The following is a 15,934-nucleotide window of genomic DNA, read 5'->3' on the forward strand; positions in this document are numbered from 1 at the left end:
GGGGTACAGCTTAATGGTAGGACGTGTGCTTGGCAGGGATGAGACCCTTGATTCAATCTCCAATACCCTCTTCCCCCCAAAAGTATTTTTGGAGACTTTTAGGTGAAGACATAGATTAGCCAATATTATTTATTTCTTCTTCTTTTTTGGTACTGGGGATTGAACTCAGGGGTACTTAACCACTGAGCCACATTCCCAGTGCCCTCCACCTTTAATATATATTTAGCTGTCAATGGACCTTTATTTTATTTATTTATATGTGGTACTGAGTATCAAACCCAGTGTGTTGCACATGATAGGCAAGCACTCTACCACTGAGTACAACCCCAGCCTCAGCCCTTTTTATATTTTATTTAGAGACAAGGTTTCAATAAGTTGCTGAGGCTGGCTTTGAACTTGTGATCCTCCTGCCTCAGCCTCCTGGGTCACTGGGATCACGGGAGTGTGCCACTATGCTTGCCACTTCTTTCTTTCTTTTGTTTTTTATAGTACTGGGGATTGAAGCCAGGGATGTCCAATCACACAGCCACATCCCCAGTTCTTTTTATTTTGAGACATTAAATTGCAGAGGCTGATGCCCAACTTGGGATCCTCCACCATAGCTTCCCAAATAGATGGGATTACCAGCATGTACCACTGAACCCAGTTAGGTGAACTACTTTAATATAGGCTTGAGTTCAAATATTCATGCAATCAGACAAATACCCACTCCTAGACAAATATCCTGAAACCAGCATAGGCTTGGGCTAGAGAATTCCTGAGTGAAAGACTGGGATAAGTCACTTCTCTCATGTTTGAAATGGAAAGAGTCCTATTTTCCTTCTAGGAATGATGGAGATTGGGGCTAATTTAAATGAGGTTCATGGTAAGAGCCTAGTGAACATGGTAGTCAGCAATGATAATTTTTTTTTCATAGTGGGTTTTTTTTTTTTCTTTTTTAATATTTTTTTTCAGTTGTCAATGGACCTTTATTTTATTTATTTATATGTGGTGCTAAGAATCGAACCCAGTGCCTCACACATCCTAGGCAAGTCCTCTACCACTAAGCTACAACCTCAGCCCTCCATAGTGGGTCTGACATTAGAAGTAGTCAAAAATTACTAGAAGACATGTCTTAACAAGATAGAAGATTCAAGTTGGAGCATAACATTTGAAGAATAAAGCAAAGCACAGATATATTGGAAATGAGACTGGATTTCTTCTGAGACTTATATACTGTTTCTAAGGCAATTCTAAAAGGGACTTATGGATAAGTCTTGAGTTGTTCCCCCCAAACCTACTTTGAAGAGAACACTTACCTGAAATAAAAGGTTTTCTTTGGTAATGTTGTTTTAATTTAAGGAACAAAACTATCCTTTCCCATATCACTGGGTTTCATGCCAGTGTGTCAGTCTTAGGTTGTATACTTTAGGCCAGTGTTTTCAATAGTGGAACTCAGAAAAACTCTGCAGGACTCCTGGTTTTCAAGACAATGACTACTATAGCACTGCTTTAATAAAAGGGCTTTTAGGGCTGGAGTTGTGGCTCAGAGGTAGAGCACTTGCCTGGTATGTGTGAGGCACTGGGTTGGATTCTCAACACACATATAAAAAAATAAATAAATGTTCGAAAAGATTTTTTTTTTTTTAAAGGGTTTTTATTCTTATAGTGGTGGAGTCCTAAAACAGAGAAGGCTAAACACCACTGCTCTAGGCTGTCACAGAGTCATTACTCCACAACACATGGCTCAGCACACCAGCAGTATGTACCTGTAAGTTCTGAAGGGCACCACTTTTTTGGAAGTCAGTGTCTACCCTGCTGTGTCTTTTAAGGAACTGAGAGCAATTTCATCACCTAGGTGTAGGGCAGCAGAGGACAGCACTGGGATCCAATTCTTGCTTCTTGAAATAATATGGGTAGAGACAGTCAATCTGAATTGTTCTTCTACATTTACCTCAAAACACTCTCATCTGAAAAACAGACTGTCATAAGAAAACAGAGTCTCCTTGTTACCTTCACAGGCTGATCCTGGGTTGAATCTGTTTCATTGCCTTTTTCTTTCTTCTTCTTTTGTTTCTTTTTCTTCTTTTTGGCTCCAGTGTCATTGGCTGGACTCAAACCACTGCAAGACAAAGTAAACACTGATGCAGGGTTTTTAAAAAATTATCATCTGTTTTGAGCTACACTGACAAAGGGCTTTCTGTGGAACAGACCTTCCTTAATCAAGCCTGTTGGCTTCAAAAGCAGACTGGAGAATCCAGCTCCCAGAAGGGGCATTTGGAGGACACTGGCAAGCACAGCTCTCCTTCCCACTCCCACCCCTCAGCCTCCCAGGGAGGGGGCACTGTGAGAAGCATATACTATTTGTTTCAAAGGCCATTTTTCATTTTGCTTTATGTGTTTATCTTCTTTAGATTGCCAGGCTGATGGTACCAAAGGCACATGAAAATTGTCAAAGGGGTATTCATATTGCTACAGCTTCCTTAGGGCCCTGAATTTAAAAAGGAGAATTGCCAAAAGGAAGGAAAAGTGTTTTTGGAATGCTTTGCCTTTCTTCCCCAGATGCAGCAAGCTTCCCCAACTGGACTTAAAGCACAAGGCAGTATGGAAAAGAGAGAAAGGGATGGGGAAAAAGGCAGTTTAACACTGTAGTAATCTGTGTTCAAAATAGTCAGGAGAAACGCCCAAATCAGGCCTGCAGGTTTGAGGATGGCATCAAATGACTCAGACTGAGGGACCACAAGTGACAAACCCTGGCATTAGAAATCTTGAGAAAATTAAGTAAAAGCAGCAGCACCCAGCTACTCCTGCCATGGAGAGATCACATGCAATGTGTATTTGTATGAATGTGTAGTAAAGGGGATGTCCTTATGATACTTTCCCTCAGCACGATGCAGCAAGAGCAGTTTCTTAGACACATTAAAAAGTCAAAATTAGGCAGGGGATATAGTTCAGTGTAGATCTATACATTCTAGATAACCAATTGTCAAATAATTTAAACATTATAAAATACATTTTCCAATAACATTATGGGAAATACCATTTGTAATTCAGGAAGACTTTAGAGTCTCAAAATGCCTTAGTGTTATTTGAAGATTAATATCAGCTAACAGTAAGTGTTACTGCATGCATGTGTGTGAGGATCATGAGCAGCACTCTTGTTCTGTTCTATAGAGAAGGAAATCTGTAACCATGTCCTGCCATTTCCTTTTTGTTTGCTGTGCTGGGGATTGAACCCAGGGCCCTGCACATGAGAGACAAGTGCTCTACCAGCCCTTACCATCTGCTTTTGTTGAATGTCTTCAAAATTATCTCTTCCTATTCCTGACATATAGAATTTAGAGTGATAAGAAAAGAATGTGAAGTCAGGAATAGTAAAGACTGGAGGTTCACTTAGTCCAAGTGTAAGGTCTTAAAGTATGGACATAAGTGCACCTGCTAGGTATTCTATTAATGAGACACAGAAGTATAACAGAGAGGAAATACTGAGAACATTCAGAGAGGGAATAAGGTGAACTCCTTAAAACCAGATGCTCAGAAAAACCCCTAAACCCAGGCAAAGAATGGGAACCACCATTATTCACAGTCTGAGATTATGTTTTCTTCTTAATAACTCATTTTTTTTTTTTTAATCACACATAGGCCCAATTGTGGCCTATCACAACTATGTGGCTTTCTTATTCCAGATATTCTCACTTCGGTCCCAGGACTAAGTGGAATATTATAAGGTTTAAAAACCAGTTGATGGTCAGGCGTGATGGTTCACACCTATAATCCCAGCTATTCAGGAGGATGAGGCAGGAGGTTTGCAAGTTTGAAACAAGCCAGGGCTAGCAACTGGGTGTAGTAGCACACACATGTAATTACAGAAATTTGGGAAGCTGAGGCAGGAGGATTGTCAAGTTTGAAGCCAGCCTAAGTAACTTAGTGAAACTCTCTTTTTGCTTCCTGTGGTGCTAGGGATTGAACCATAAGCCCCTATCGCAAAAAAAAAAAAAAAAAAAAAAAAAAAAATTAAGTTGAAGAGTGCCCCCCTAGGTTCAATTCCTAGTACTACCAAAAAAAAAAAAAAAAAAAAGGTGGGGGAGGGGGAGATACAACTCAGTGCAGATTGCTGGCCTAGCATGCCCTCAGCCCTGTGTTCCATCCAAGAACCACGCACACATACACAAACACACACCACTGATGTTAGGAGACAATGAAGTACTCTACCACTGTTAAATACAATTTACCAGACTTTACATCAGTTTGTGGAATGAATTATCGGTCTTTGCATATGAATCGCCCTAAAAAACATTTTAAAATTCTATGGAAAAAAACAAAAAGGTCAAGGGGAAGAACTGCTGCATATTAGCCAACTGGATATTTATTAAACACGATTTTACATGAGGAAAATAAATGACTTCTCCCAACTTCAAAAGTCTTTACAAGTGTAGAAAATCACCTTTAAAACTACCTTTATGCCTTTGTTCTTGGTTATTCACTGGAAATACTTTTATGCAGTGGTCACATCATGGACCTCGTTTTTGTGCAAGGATCTTGGGCTGCACTCTTGTTTTGTTTTATGCATTACCAGTACTACTGCCTGGCAAACTCTAAGACCCAAACTAAAACCCAAGTTAATTCCATTTTCCTTGCACTGGCTTAAATGTGCATATACAATTACTGAGCAACAATCCTGTTTCAACTTGTATATCAAGTACACCAACAGTTGAACAAAGGGAAGTTTGCTTTTTTTTAAATGAGTCATTTTCATTGAGCGACCAGGTACTGAGCCACAATCACAAGGTCACATAAAGAACTCATCAGAGTCTTACAAGTCAACATCCCCAATCAGGAAGAAAACTGACTTAGGGAGAATACTTCCAAGGAGCTCACTATGGTTAGCTATCAAATTATAATGATTTTAATTATTCATCAGAAACCAAGCTCAAAGGTTTTGAGACTAGGACTTTAAGAAGCATCCTAGGGCTGTACAAGGTTGTGCTTGCCTGTAATCCCAGCTACTTGGGAGGCTGAGGCAGGAGAACCACAAGTTCAAGGTCAGCTTCAATAACTTAATGACGCCCTGTCTCAAATAATAATTCAAAAGGGCTGGGGATGTAACTCAGTGGCTGAATGCTCCTGGGTTCAATTCCTAGTACCATAAATTTTTTTAAAAAGCTGGGGTTGCATCTCTGTTACCTGGCTAATACTAACAGAATATTTAGGACCCACTTTAGAGGTTATTTCCTCTAAGATGCCACCTTACCACCCAGGTTTAGGTGAGATGCTCCATTCTAAGCAGCCTCCAAAAACCCTCCATTTCTCTCATCCCTGCACTCTGCACATTATGTTCAAATGCCTTGTTTATTGGTTGGTGAACGTGGGGTATATATGCAGCCTGAGCATCTAGCATGGTACCCTTCTGCTTACTGAATGACTGAATGTGTACTATCCCTAACTCTTGCATTATAGAACAGGTACATGGTACCACCCGTAAGTGAATGTTGAATTATTGTCATTTTTTCCCAGCTTCTATTATAAAATCAAGATGGACTTGAAAATTTATTGTGAAGCATCATGAAGCAGCCTTGGCATTCTGTTTATTTTAATAAAAATGTTCTGAAATTTTGTAACACTATATAAAAAAAAAGGCTGGGGTTGTGGCTCAGTGGTAGAACACTTGCCCTGCATGTGTGGGGCACTGGGTTCGATTCTCAGCACCACATATAAATAAATAAAATGAAGGTCCATTGACCTCTAAAAAAATACAAAAAAAAAAAAAGAATCCTTAGGAAACCAAGTTCACAGAAGAATGACCTCAGTTTGGATTTGGGGAAAATCAAACCACAGGACCCCAGAGAAGCCAGCTAGTCCTTCTCCAAGAATTTGACTCCTTTTTTTTTTTTTTTTTGACATGGAATGTCACCAAATGGAGTCTACAACTCCTGGGTTCAACTCATCCTCCCACCTCAGCTTCCAGAGTGCTGGAACTATAGGGTCATCAGCATACACAGCTTTGAATCATTTTTAATGGAACTGGAAACCAGGTTCAGTGGTACACCCCAGCAGTCCTAGGTACTCAGAAGGGTGAAGCTAGAGAACTGCAGAAAAGAAGAGAAATGTCATCTTTTAACAATGGCTTGGAATTCTAAGTCTAAGCTTTCTGAGGACTGTGCAGTTGTGGGTGGAGCAGAGCTGTTCCGCTTGCTCCTGCTCCTGACTCACTGCTGTTCTCTCCAGCTGAGGGATAAGACAGGAAACCACACCACAGCCACAGCTTTTATTTGTTAAATTTTTTAATTTTTTGGTACTAGTGATTGAACCCAGGGTCTCTTAACCATTGAGCCACATCCCCAGGCAATTTTATTTTTTATTTTGGGTCTCCCTAAGTTGCTTAAGATCTCCATAAGGTGCTGAGACTGACTTTGAACTTGCAATCCTCCTGCCTTAGCACCACCATGCCCAGCTAGCCACAACTTTTTTTTTAAACCATCATTTATTCACATTTTTAAAAAAATTTAGTTGTAGATGGACAGAATACATTTATTTTATTTATTTTTATGTGATGCTGAGGATTGAACTTGACACCTCACACATGTGAGGCAAGTGCTCCACCGCTGAGTGCCAGCCCCTACACAACTTTGAAAGATAATTCAAAATCTACACTGGTAGATTTACCAAAGAGGTGGTGATTTGCCAAATTACCCTGACCAGCTGCAAGTGAGATAATGTACACTGACTTCTCAGAGGACAAAAAGAAGTTTCAAGGTGAAAGGATCCATGGGCATGTATACCAAGACTCTGAGAATCACTACAAGAGAAACACCTTGTGGTGCAGAGTCTAAGACATGGGATTCACACGCGATTCACTGACTTGTATAGTCCTTCCGAGAATGTTAAGCAGATTAAAATCATAGGTATCAAACCAGGAGTGGAAGCTGAAGTCACCATTGCAGATGCCTAAGTCAACTATTTTAATAAATTGATTATCAATTGCTAAAAAAATTAAATTCAAACATATAAGAAATCCTTTGGACACTCTTGTATAAAATCAGGGCTAGAGGAGGAGGTGGAAAATGAACCTCAGTACTTACTTCTAGAAATAGAATAAAATGTGGGGTGTGTGGGTGGGTGGGAGGGAGGAGCAAGCGGACAGATGAACAGGAGGAGCAGAGAACTTCCAGACAACACCAAGGGTTCATAATGTGGGCCTTCTCTCAATATTACAAGATCACAAAATCTACTCAAATGTGCATACCAGGGAACTGAAAGCTTTTATCATGAGTGTGAGCTAAGCCTACAGGGCCAGAGGAATCTCAGAGTCATCTGACTTAACCTGCTGTTTAAAGATAAGGAAACCAAGGTGAGGCAAATTGGTCATAACTAACCAACCAGTAAGTACCCAGGACCAAGCCAGCAATTTCTAAAAGTTTGGAGCCATCACTCCTCAAATGCAAGGGTCTCATTCATTGTAAGATTTTATCCTAGAAGCCTCCAAAGACAAAAGAATATTAACTGCTTTATCACTCTAGGCCCTAGAACAAAGCTTCGATGTACGAGAGGAGCAAGTATTAGAGATAACACTAGGAGAGCAGGTCATGTTTTATCTAGAAAGCTGTTTCTTACTTCTCCAGCTCTCACTGATAAGTATATTTTAAAATTATGATCTCCTAAACAATTTAATACTTTAATAAGCACACGGTTAAGGGTTCAACAATTACATGTCTGACAGATGCTTTCTGGGCATAATATAAAACTCAGGGCTAAAATAAAACTCTGAAAAGCTTTAGTACAAAAGAGGTCAGCAAAACATCTTTAGTACTGGTTCTATAGGACAGCTGTGTGTTAACACTGTAAAAAAGCAGTGGAAATGCTGTGCTCTTGTGAGCTGCTGGTTGGGATTTTAAATTGTCAGATTTCTTAGGATCTATCCTGTTCCTACAAAAAAAAAAAAAAAAAAAAGCTTCACTCTATCTCAAATGGTGTTGATATCTTACAGAGACCACAGGTTATGAGACCAAAAGAAGAAAAGTCCAAGAAATAAAATTCACAACTTTTGGTTACTTGTTTTCTTTTTCGTGTGGTATAGGGGATTGACTCCAGGGGTCCTCTATCACTGAGTCACATCTCCAGTCCTTTCTATGTTTTGTTTAATATTTTTTTTAGTTGTTGGCATACCTTTATTTTATTCATTTATTTATATGCGGTGCTGAGAATCGAACCCAAAACTCACACATGTGAGGGAAGTGTTCTACCACTGAGCCACAACCCTAGCCCTTTCTATTTGTTGAGACAGGGTCTAGTTATGTTGCCCAGGGGGGCCTTCAATTTGCAATTTTCCTTCCTCAATCTCCAGAGTAGCTGGGATTACAGGCATGCACCACAATACCCAGCTGCTTACATGTTTTCTACCGCTAAAGGATGGAAGTTAACCAGGCAGGATGATGCATACCTGTAATCCCAGTGACTTGGGAGGCTGAGGAAGGAGGATCACAAGTATGGCTGCCCTCAGCAACTTAGCAAGACCCTGTCTCAAAATCAAGAATAAAATAGAGTGGGACACTCTATGTAGTAAAATGGTAAAGTACCCCTGGATTTAATCCCTAGCACCAAAATAAATAATAAATAAATAACATAATATAAAAGTTGAAGTTAGTTTTCTGGGTTGAAAGTCAAAATTTCCAGAGACACTTGTTAAAATAAATTTTAACCTCTAATTCTTTTGAACATCAGAAGATCCTATTGCAAATCAATTTACTTCTGCAGTATGATACATTAACCAGCAATCCTATTAGTATTCAGAAAACCCAAAGAGAGGTGGATAAAGGGATGCCCTGGAGGAAACCAAATGGTATGAATCAATATCAGCTGCCTATTCTCTATTGCTATGGCTGCAGGATCACAATGCGATACCCCGAACTCTACATATTCTTACCAATTAGTTATTTAGATTTTTAAAAAATACACTTGTGAACCCTAAATCATGGGAAAAATAAAGACACTTTAGAACTGTCACAGAAGTACCCTAGGGCGCCTGTGAAAAGAAGAGCAGCTTATGGTCAGGAATTAAAAAAGACTTTCTTTTATTGCCATCCTCTGTCCTCCCTGAGAGTTTTGAGGGTGATATAGCCAATTCTTGTCAAGAATAGCTGTTCTTTAGAGGTGATACAAGCTCTGATGGAACTGTTTAAAATGGCAATGAGACAAACTGAAAATTCTACATCCTCTGAGTTTGTTTGGTGTGCTAGACTGTGACCCTGCAACTCCAAAGCCAAATCAAATGCTGTTCAAAGACCATTATCAGTAAATTTTCTGAGCAATGACTCAATGCCAACAACTTCACATACTAGCATAACCTCTGAAGAACACACTGGTCTATCAAGGGGAGTTTCAAAGGGCCAGCCATCTCCCTTATCACCTGGCTCCCTAGTTCAGAAAAGTCCACAGGTTGTTGAACAGATCCAAAGGTAGGATCACACTGCTGCAGATTCAGGATTCAGAAGTCAACTTAGTAGGGAAAAGGAATCTGGCAAGTGCAGAATCACTTGAGATGTCAAAGGGAGAAGTAGAGGGCTGCAGGTGTAGTTCAGTGTCACAGAACATTTGCCTTGCATATTCAAAGATCCAATCCTCAGCACCACCAAAAAAAAAAAAAGAAAGAAAAAAGGGGGGCGGGGGGAGAGAGAGAGAGAAAGGTAGAGATGTAAATTCCAATAAAAACTAAATCAGTCTTCATAAGTGAACTTGTGGATGATATGATCCACGTAAAAGGCTCAGCACAATGTCCAAAACAGCGGTAACAGCAATAGGTAACATTTATTGGACATTTAACCAGAGTAAACTGGGTACGAGGGTGCATCCCTATAATCCCACGGACTCAAGAGGCTAAGGCAGGAGGATCTCAAGTTAGAGGTCAACCTTAGCAACACAGCAAAACTCTGTCTCAAAGTAAAATAAAATAAAAAGGGCTGGGCGTGCAGCTCAGTGGCAGAGCATCCCTGGGTTTAATCCCCAGTAACACACACACAAACACCTTAGTGAATCCTCAGCTACTCCCAGTCAGCAGCAGCACTAGAGAAATAATTTGAATCAAGTACTGACCTTGTCATAGAATTTTAATTTGGTTTTATTTCAGGTTCTCTTAACACAGGATGCATTTTGCATGTATTAAATGCAACAATCCCAAGGACACCTTTGAGGAATTAGAAAAGAGGCTTAAAGAGCAGAGATTTCAGATAAAAATTAAAGAGAAAGAGCTAAAGAAGCATTCTCCTAAAGTTACTAAATCTCTAGACTCCATAGGGAAAGGGTTAACTGCCAACTTAGTAAAGCTGGAAAACTTTGGAGTGAGCACATTAGTTAAGCAATGTGAAAAATCAGCAAAACTAGTTTGCCACGAGCAGCAGTCTCCCTGAAATAGGCTCTCATTTACTTTTCATTTCTTCTGCTTTCCAGTCTCTTCTCTTTGAAGCAGCTCTTGATTAGTTTCTTTTTTAATTGCCACTTAATTGGGAAGCAAAATTAGAACACTTATTTGATATCAGTGATGAGGTTTCTCTTTTCACTTCTGCTTTGATCTAGTTTTGAAAACCAAAGGCTGAAGGGAGAAATGAAGAAAAAGGGACTAAAAAGATTTCTTTCCAAGAGCTGGAAGCAGTTGTTAGTCATCAAGTAAACATGGAGAGAACTACTTTTGGAGAATCTGAAGAAAAAAACAAAAGCAAGTAAAGATAGCTTTATGGAATTAACTTTGAAAAAGTCCATTCTTTCTTCTTAAGTTTCTTCATGGGCAACAATATCTCATGATCAGGAAATTAGGAAAACTACTAAGAATCCATGTTACCCTACCCCATGGAAAAAGAGTAGGATGGAGAAGAGGCATCCCTCATCAGAGAGCTCTTGACCCTCTCCTTACTAGCATCTTAATTGTTACTGATGACATCTCAAAATAAATTCCAAGAAGATTCTAAAAACATAGTAGTCTTGATTCTTTCTTGTTGCAAAACTTTTTTAAAAAAAATATTTTTAGTTGTAGATGGTCACAATACCTTTATTTATTTATTTTTATGTGGTGCTGAGGATGGAACCCAGTACCTCATGCGAGCTAGGCAAGCGCTCTACCACTAAGCCACAACCCCAGCCCGCAAAACTTTATATTTGTTAAAATCCACTGCCAACCTGGGCATGGTGATACATGGCTGTAATCCCAGTGATTTGGGAGGCTGAGGCAGGAGAATTACAAATTTGAGACCTAGCCAGGCATAGCGGCACCCACCTGTAATCTCAGCAACTCGGGAGGCTGAGGCTGGGGGACTGCAAGTTCAAGGCCAGCTTCAGCAAGAGACCCTGTCTCAAAATCAAAAATAAAAGGGGCTAGGGATGAAACTCAGTGGTTGAGTATCCCTGGGTTCAATTCCTAGCATAGGAAAAGAAAAAAAAAAAAAATCCACTGCCAGCTGATGATTCTTTAATACTTCTTAGAAAGTCTTTAATTTAAAAAAGGGAGAGGAGTGGCTGGGGATGTATTAGCATAAGAGAAGCCCTGGGTTCAACCCCCAGAACTACCCCACCCCCCAAAAAAGGGCAAATTAAACTATATGGATGAATCAGGAATTGCAGAGGGATGAAAGGATGTATAAAGATTATTTTAGTCTAACTCTTAAACTTTTCAGAGCAATTTACATCGGACAAGAACTTGTGGGAAAAATGCTAACCTCTTTCCTCTATTGAGTATGGGTGGGTTTGTTTGTTTATTTGTTTGTGGTACTGGGTATTGAACCTAGGGGACTTTACCACTGAATTATTTCACCAGTCGGTTTCTTATTTTGAGACAGGGTCTTCCTAAATTGCTGAGGCTGACCTCAAATTTGAAATCCTACTGCCTCATCCTCCCAAACTGCCAGGATTACAGGTATACAGGTGTGTGCCACCGCACCCAGCTGAGTGGGGTTTTTTTTTTTTTTTTTCTTTAAATGGTCATAGAAAAACTGTAGACAGAGCTGAGTGTGGTGGCACATGTTTGTAGTCCCAGATACTGAGAAGTTTGAGATAGGAGGATCACTTAAGCTCATCAAAGACCAGCCCGAATATACTGAGACCCTGTCTTGAAAAGAAAAAAACCCTAAAAGATAAATAAATACATATGTATAAGCATATATGTGCACATATGTATGTATTTATACATATGTATGAATTTTTATACTGACCATATATTTATATTTATTTAATTATGGAAGAAACACTAATGACAGGGCTGGGATTATTGCTCAGTGGTAAAATGCTTGCCTAGCACCTGTGAGGCACTGGGTTCAATCCTCAGCACCACATAAAAATAAAATAAATAAAATAAAGGCATTGTGTCCATCTACAACTAAAATAAATATTAAAAAAGAAATACTCATGACAAACATCAAGAACAAAACTCATATATAAAGAAACATAACAAACTAGCACAGCTGCATTTCCTATTAATCCAGTGCAAGATTTTATTGGTAGAAAGCACTATGAGCCCGTGCTGGAAGACAGGCCTGAGACAGTTAGCTTGAACTGTTATTAACCTTATTGTGTGTACTTTAGAATCACTAGCTTCAAAAGAAGCAATTTCCACCACACGGTGAGACCCTATTTCAAAATTAAAAATAAAAAAGGGCTGTGATGTCGCTCAGTAGTATAGTGGCCTTGGGTTCAATCCCCAGTTACTGCAAAAAACAAAACAACAACAAAAAAATAACTGGTGGTTGTACTTCCACAAACTGGAGGTTGCTTGATTTCTGTAGGCAACAGACAAAAATTTTAGTAAAGCTTACAATGAGACTTCTTGTGAAAAGAAAGTATGTACAGAAGAAAAAAATACATCTTTCCACTCAATGACGGGAAGTGAAACTCCACTAACAGTGAGTCAGGCATTTGCCATTCATTTATCCAAAACCCATTAATACCCACTAAGTGCCCGGCATCTCGAAGACACAATCTCTGTTCTTATGCACTTTATAATCAGGGAGGCAGGGACTGGACACATTAAACAAAATTATCAATTGTTACTTAACTATTGTTATGATAAAGGCTACAAAAATACAGTATATCGTGATAAGAGCAGAGGAAAAGCTGGGGTAGGTTAGGGAAGATAGGAAGAACAAACGTGAGAGGGGGAGAGCTGCATTCTATGTTTCTCATTTAATCTCTACAACTCTAGGTTAAGTAACTTTCCCAAGGTCAGAGGTCCAGTGTCAGAATCAGGTTTGAATAACTCAAAGTTCATGCTTTTCCCATTGTGCCATGCTGCTTCTTCCCAAAACACTTTGCTCTGAAAGTTAGTGGAAAATTTTACTCTATCCCAGATTCTAAGTGCCAGAATTAGACTCTCTCCTTCAGACTAGGCTCTCTTTTTCAACTGTCACCTCCAATTCATTTTTATAGACCTCTATAATGAAAGCAATTTGTTCATCCAAACCATAACCACATACAGTAACAACCACCAAAAAAAACCAAACAAAAATACACACAAAAAAATTTTGTTTGGTTGGGTTATCACTTTGTTATACTACAAAACAGAAAAAGTGCTGGGCATGGTGGCATACACATGTAATCCCAGTGATTCGGGAAGCTGAAACAGGAACATCACACATTCAAGGCCAGCCTCAAAAATTTAACAAGAACGTGTCTCAAAATAAGAAATAAAAGGGCTGGGAATGTAACTTGATGTAAAGTGCCTCTGGGTTCAATTCCTGGTACCAAAAAAAAATAAAAATTTTGTCAAACAGATGTTTTTTTCTTTTTTGTTTTGTTGATGGGGATTGAACCCAGGGCCTCCAACATCAACATGCTGAGCACATGCTCTACCACTGAGCTATACTACCAGTTTGCAAAGCGATCCAGTTTATGAAGAACGAAATCTATTAAAAAACTGTAGGCATTGATCAGATCAACAGTTTAGTAGAGCAAAATAAAAGCAATTTCACAAAGAGCAAAGGAAAAGTTATACTTTCACTTCTGAAATGACTCTTACATTCAACAACTCTCATGATTCTGATCTCTACTCTAGAGGGCTGCCTTCTGGTTCCTGCTTCCTCTTTCTCAGCTCTTCTATTCTTAGGAATATCGAACATCAAAACAAGGCTTTTGTTATGTTAGATCTGTGATGAGTTATACCAACAGAAAGCAGTCAAAAAAAACCAAACTTGGCGAGCTTCCTTTTCCTCTATATTCTTCTTGTGATTTTTTATTTTCTTTGGTACTAGGGATTGAACCCAGGGGTTTGACCACTGAATGATATTCCCAACCTTTTTTATTTTTATTAGGATCTTGCTAAAATTGCTGAAGGTCTCACTAAGGTGCTGAGGTTGGCCTTGATTTTACCATCCTTCTGTCTCAGCCTCCTGTATTGCTGGGATTAAAGGCCTGCACCACTGCAAGTGGCTTTATTGTGATTATTCATGCTGGTGGAAGAACCAGAAAGCTAGATCTTTCGACCTAAAGTTCACTACAAACAGATTATTAAGCACTTAAATAATCCTTTGCTTTTCCACATCTACAATGCAGCAGAACAAATATATAAAAGTTTATCCAAAGACCTCAACCTATCTTTACCTTCACATTCCCTGGGGGAAGGGAAAGCAAAGAGTTGGCAGTTACTGCAAATGACAAGCTGGCTATAAAAATCAGACCACCACAGATTCAGCAAAAGCTATGTACCCAGAACATTCTCTCATGGCTTTCAGTCGAAGAAAAAAGTACACGTAAATAGGGAGAGGGAGAGTGAGTGCCAACAATGTGAAAGAAAGATTAAGCAAGCTGTGGCTTATGAAAGTGAAAACTGACTTGGAAAAAAAGAACTCAACACTCAAATATCTGGTGCATATTTTTGTTCCCGAGGGAAAAATACAGTTACTAATGACAAGACTCTAAAGTACAGGATCGTAGTATTAAACCCACGGATATCAAATATATCAAATACTGACCAATTTTTTGAAGTTTTAGGCTACTTCGCAAAGTTAACATAGCAAAGATGCTGGAAAATTATATATCGTTCAGGAAACTTACGGAATATTTGGAGCAACAGACACCGTATAAATCAAAACACCATACGGTTAATTACGTAGGGTTTACAGGGTGAGTTTGGAATTCTCTGCTAATGATATTTCACAACATAATTATATATATATATGGTTTGTATACCCTGATGAATTTTATCACTGAAGGTGAATTGCAACGAAATGTTTTATTATTCCTTCATTGCTAGTCACGTTGTTCATAAACACCTCTATAATTAACGTTCCCTCTGACTGTAGTTACTACATTGCCCCGTGTTGTGCCACCGAAAACTATCGTTCAACATGCTCTTTTCCAAGGGCGCGCCTGAAGCACACGAGTGGAACATTATACAGAACTTTTATATAATAAAAGTATTGAAGGTCTCTGGCTTTAATATACTGAGTACCCACCCCTGGTAAATGACAAAGGCAGCAACCAATCACCAGGCGAGATCCTAATGTCTTAGCCAATAAGAATATGGGGGTGGGGTTAGATTAAGCTCCCGGTGACTTCCCCGCACCCCAAAGACCCAGGTTGAGGAAGACTGGATGAGAATTGAACTCCGAGGATCTCGTTACCCCCGGTTGTAGCTGTTGTCCTCCTCATTCTCGCAATCGCTGCAGTGCTCATGGCCGTTTCCGTTCCCTTCCATCATCTGCGGCAGCTGAGGTGCCGGCGGCTTCACTGCTGTCTCACTCTCGTCCGCCATCTTGGGTTGCGAGAGCCGGGCTCTGAGCCCCGCTACATGGGCGGCTCCTATTGGACGAGGGGTACTTGCGCTGTATTCTGGGTTTTGTAGTTTTTATGAGGAAGGAATCTGCCTTTGGGAGGGACTCTTTCCCGAGAAACCGGAGCAAGGTGAACTACAGTATCCAGAAGTCACGAAGGGAGGCGGTCCTGGTGCCTGAGGTGTGGGAAGCAATCCCGGAAACCCCGACGT

General features: G+C 39.7%; 1 protein-coding gene across 1 annotated transcript in view; it reads right to left on the reverse strand.

Annotated features, from left to right (window-relative positions):
- The window catches only part of Nmt1 (N-myristoyltransferase 1), a 32,846-nt gene extending 17,118 nt beyond the window's left edge, over positions 1 to 15,728 (reverse strand). The window contains 2 exon segments of the mRNA XM_047542948.1: positions 1,993 to 2,101; positions 15,573 to 15,728. Coding sequence (XP_047398904.1) covers positions 1,993 to 2,101; positions 15,573 to 15,703 — 240 coding nt within the window. The 5' untranslated portion in view covers positions 15,704 to 15,728.
- Between the last annotated feature and the right edge of the window lie 206 nt (positions 15,729 to 15,934).

The sequence above is a fragment of the Sciurus carolinensis genome, chromosome 3, assembly GCF_902686445.1.
Source record: "Sciurus carolinensis chromosome 3, mSciCar1.2, whole genome shotgun sequence".
NCBI lineage: Eukaryota > Metazoa > Chordata > Mammalia > Rodentia > Sciuridae > Sciurus > Sciurus carolinensis.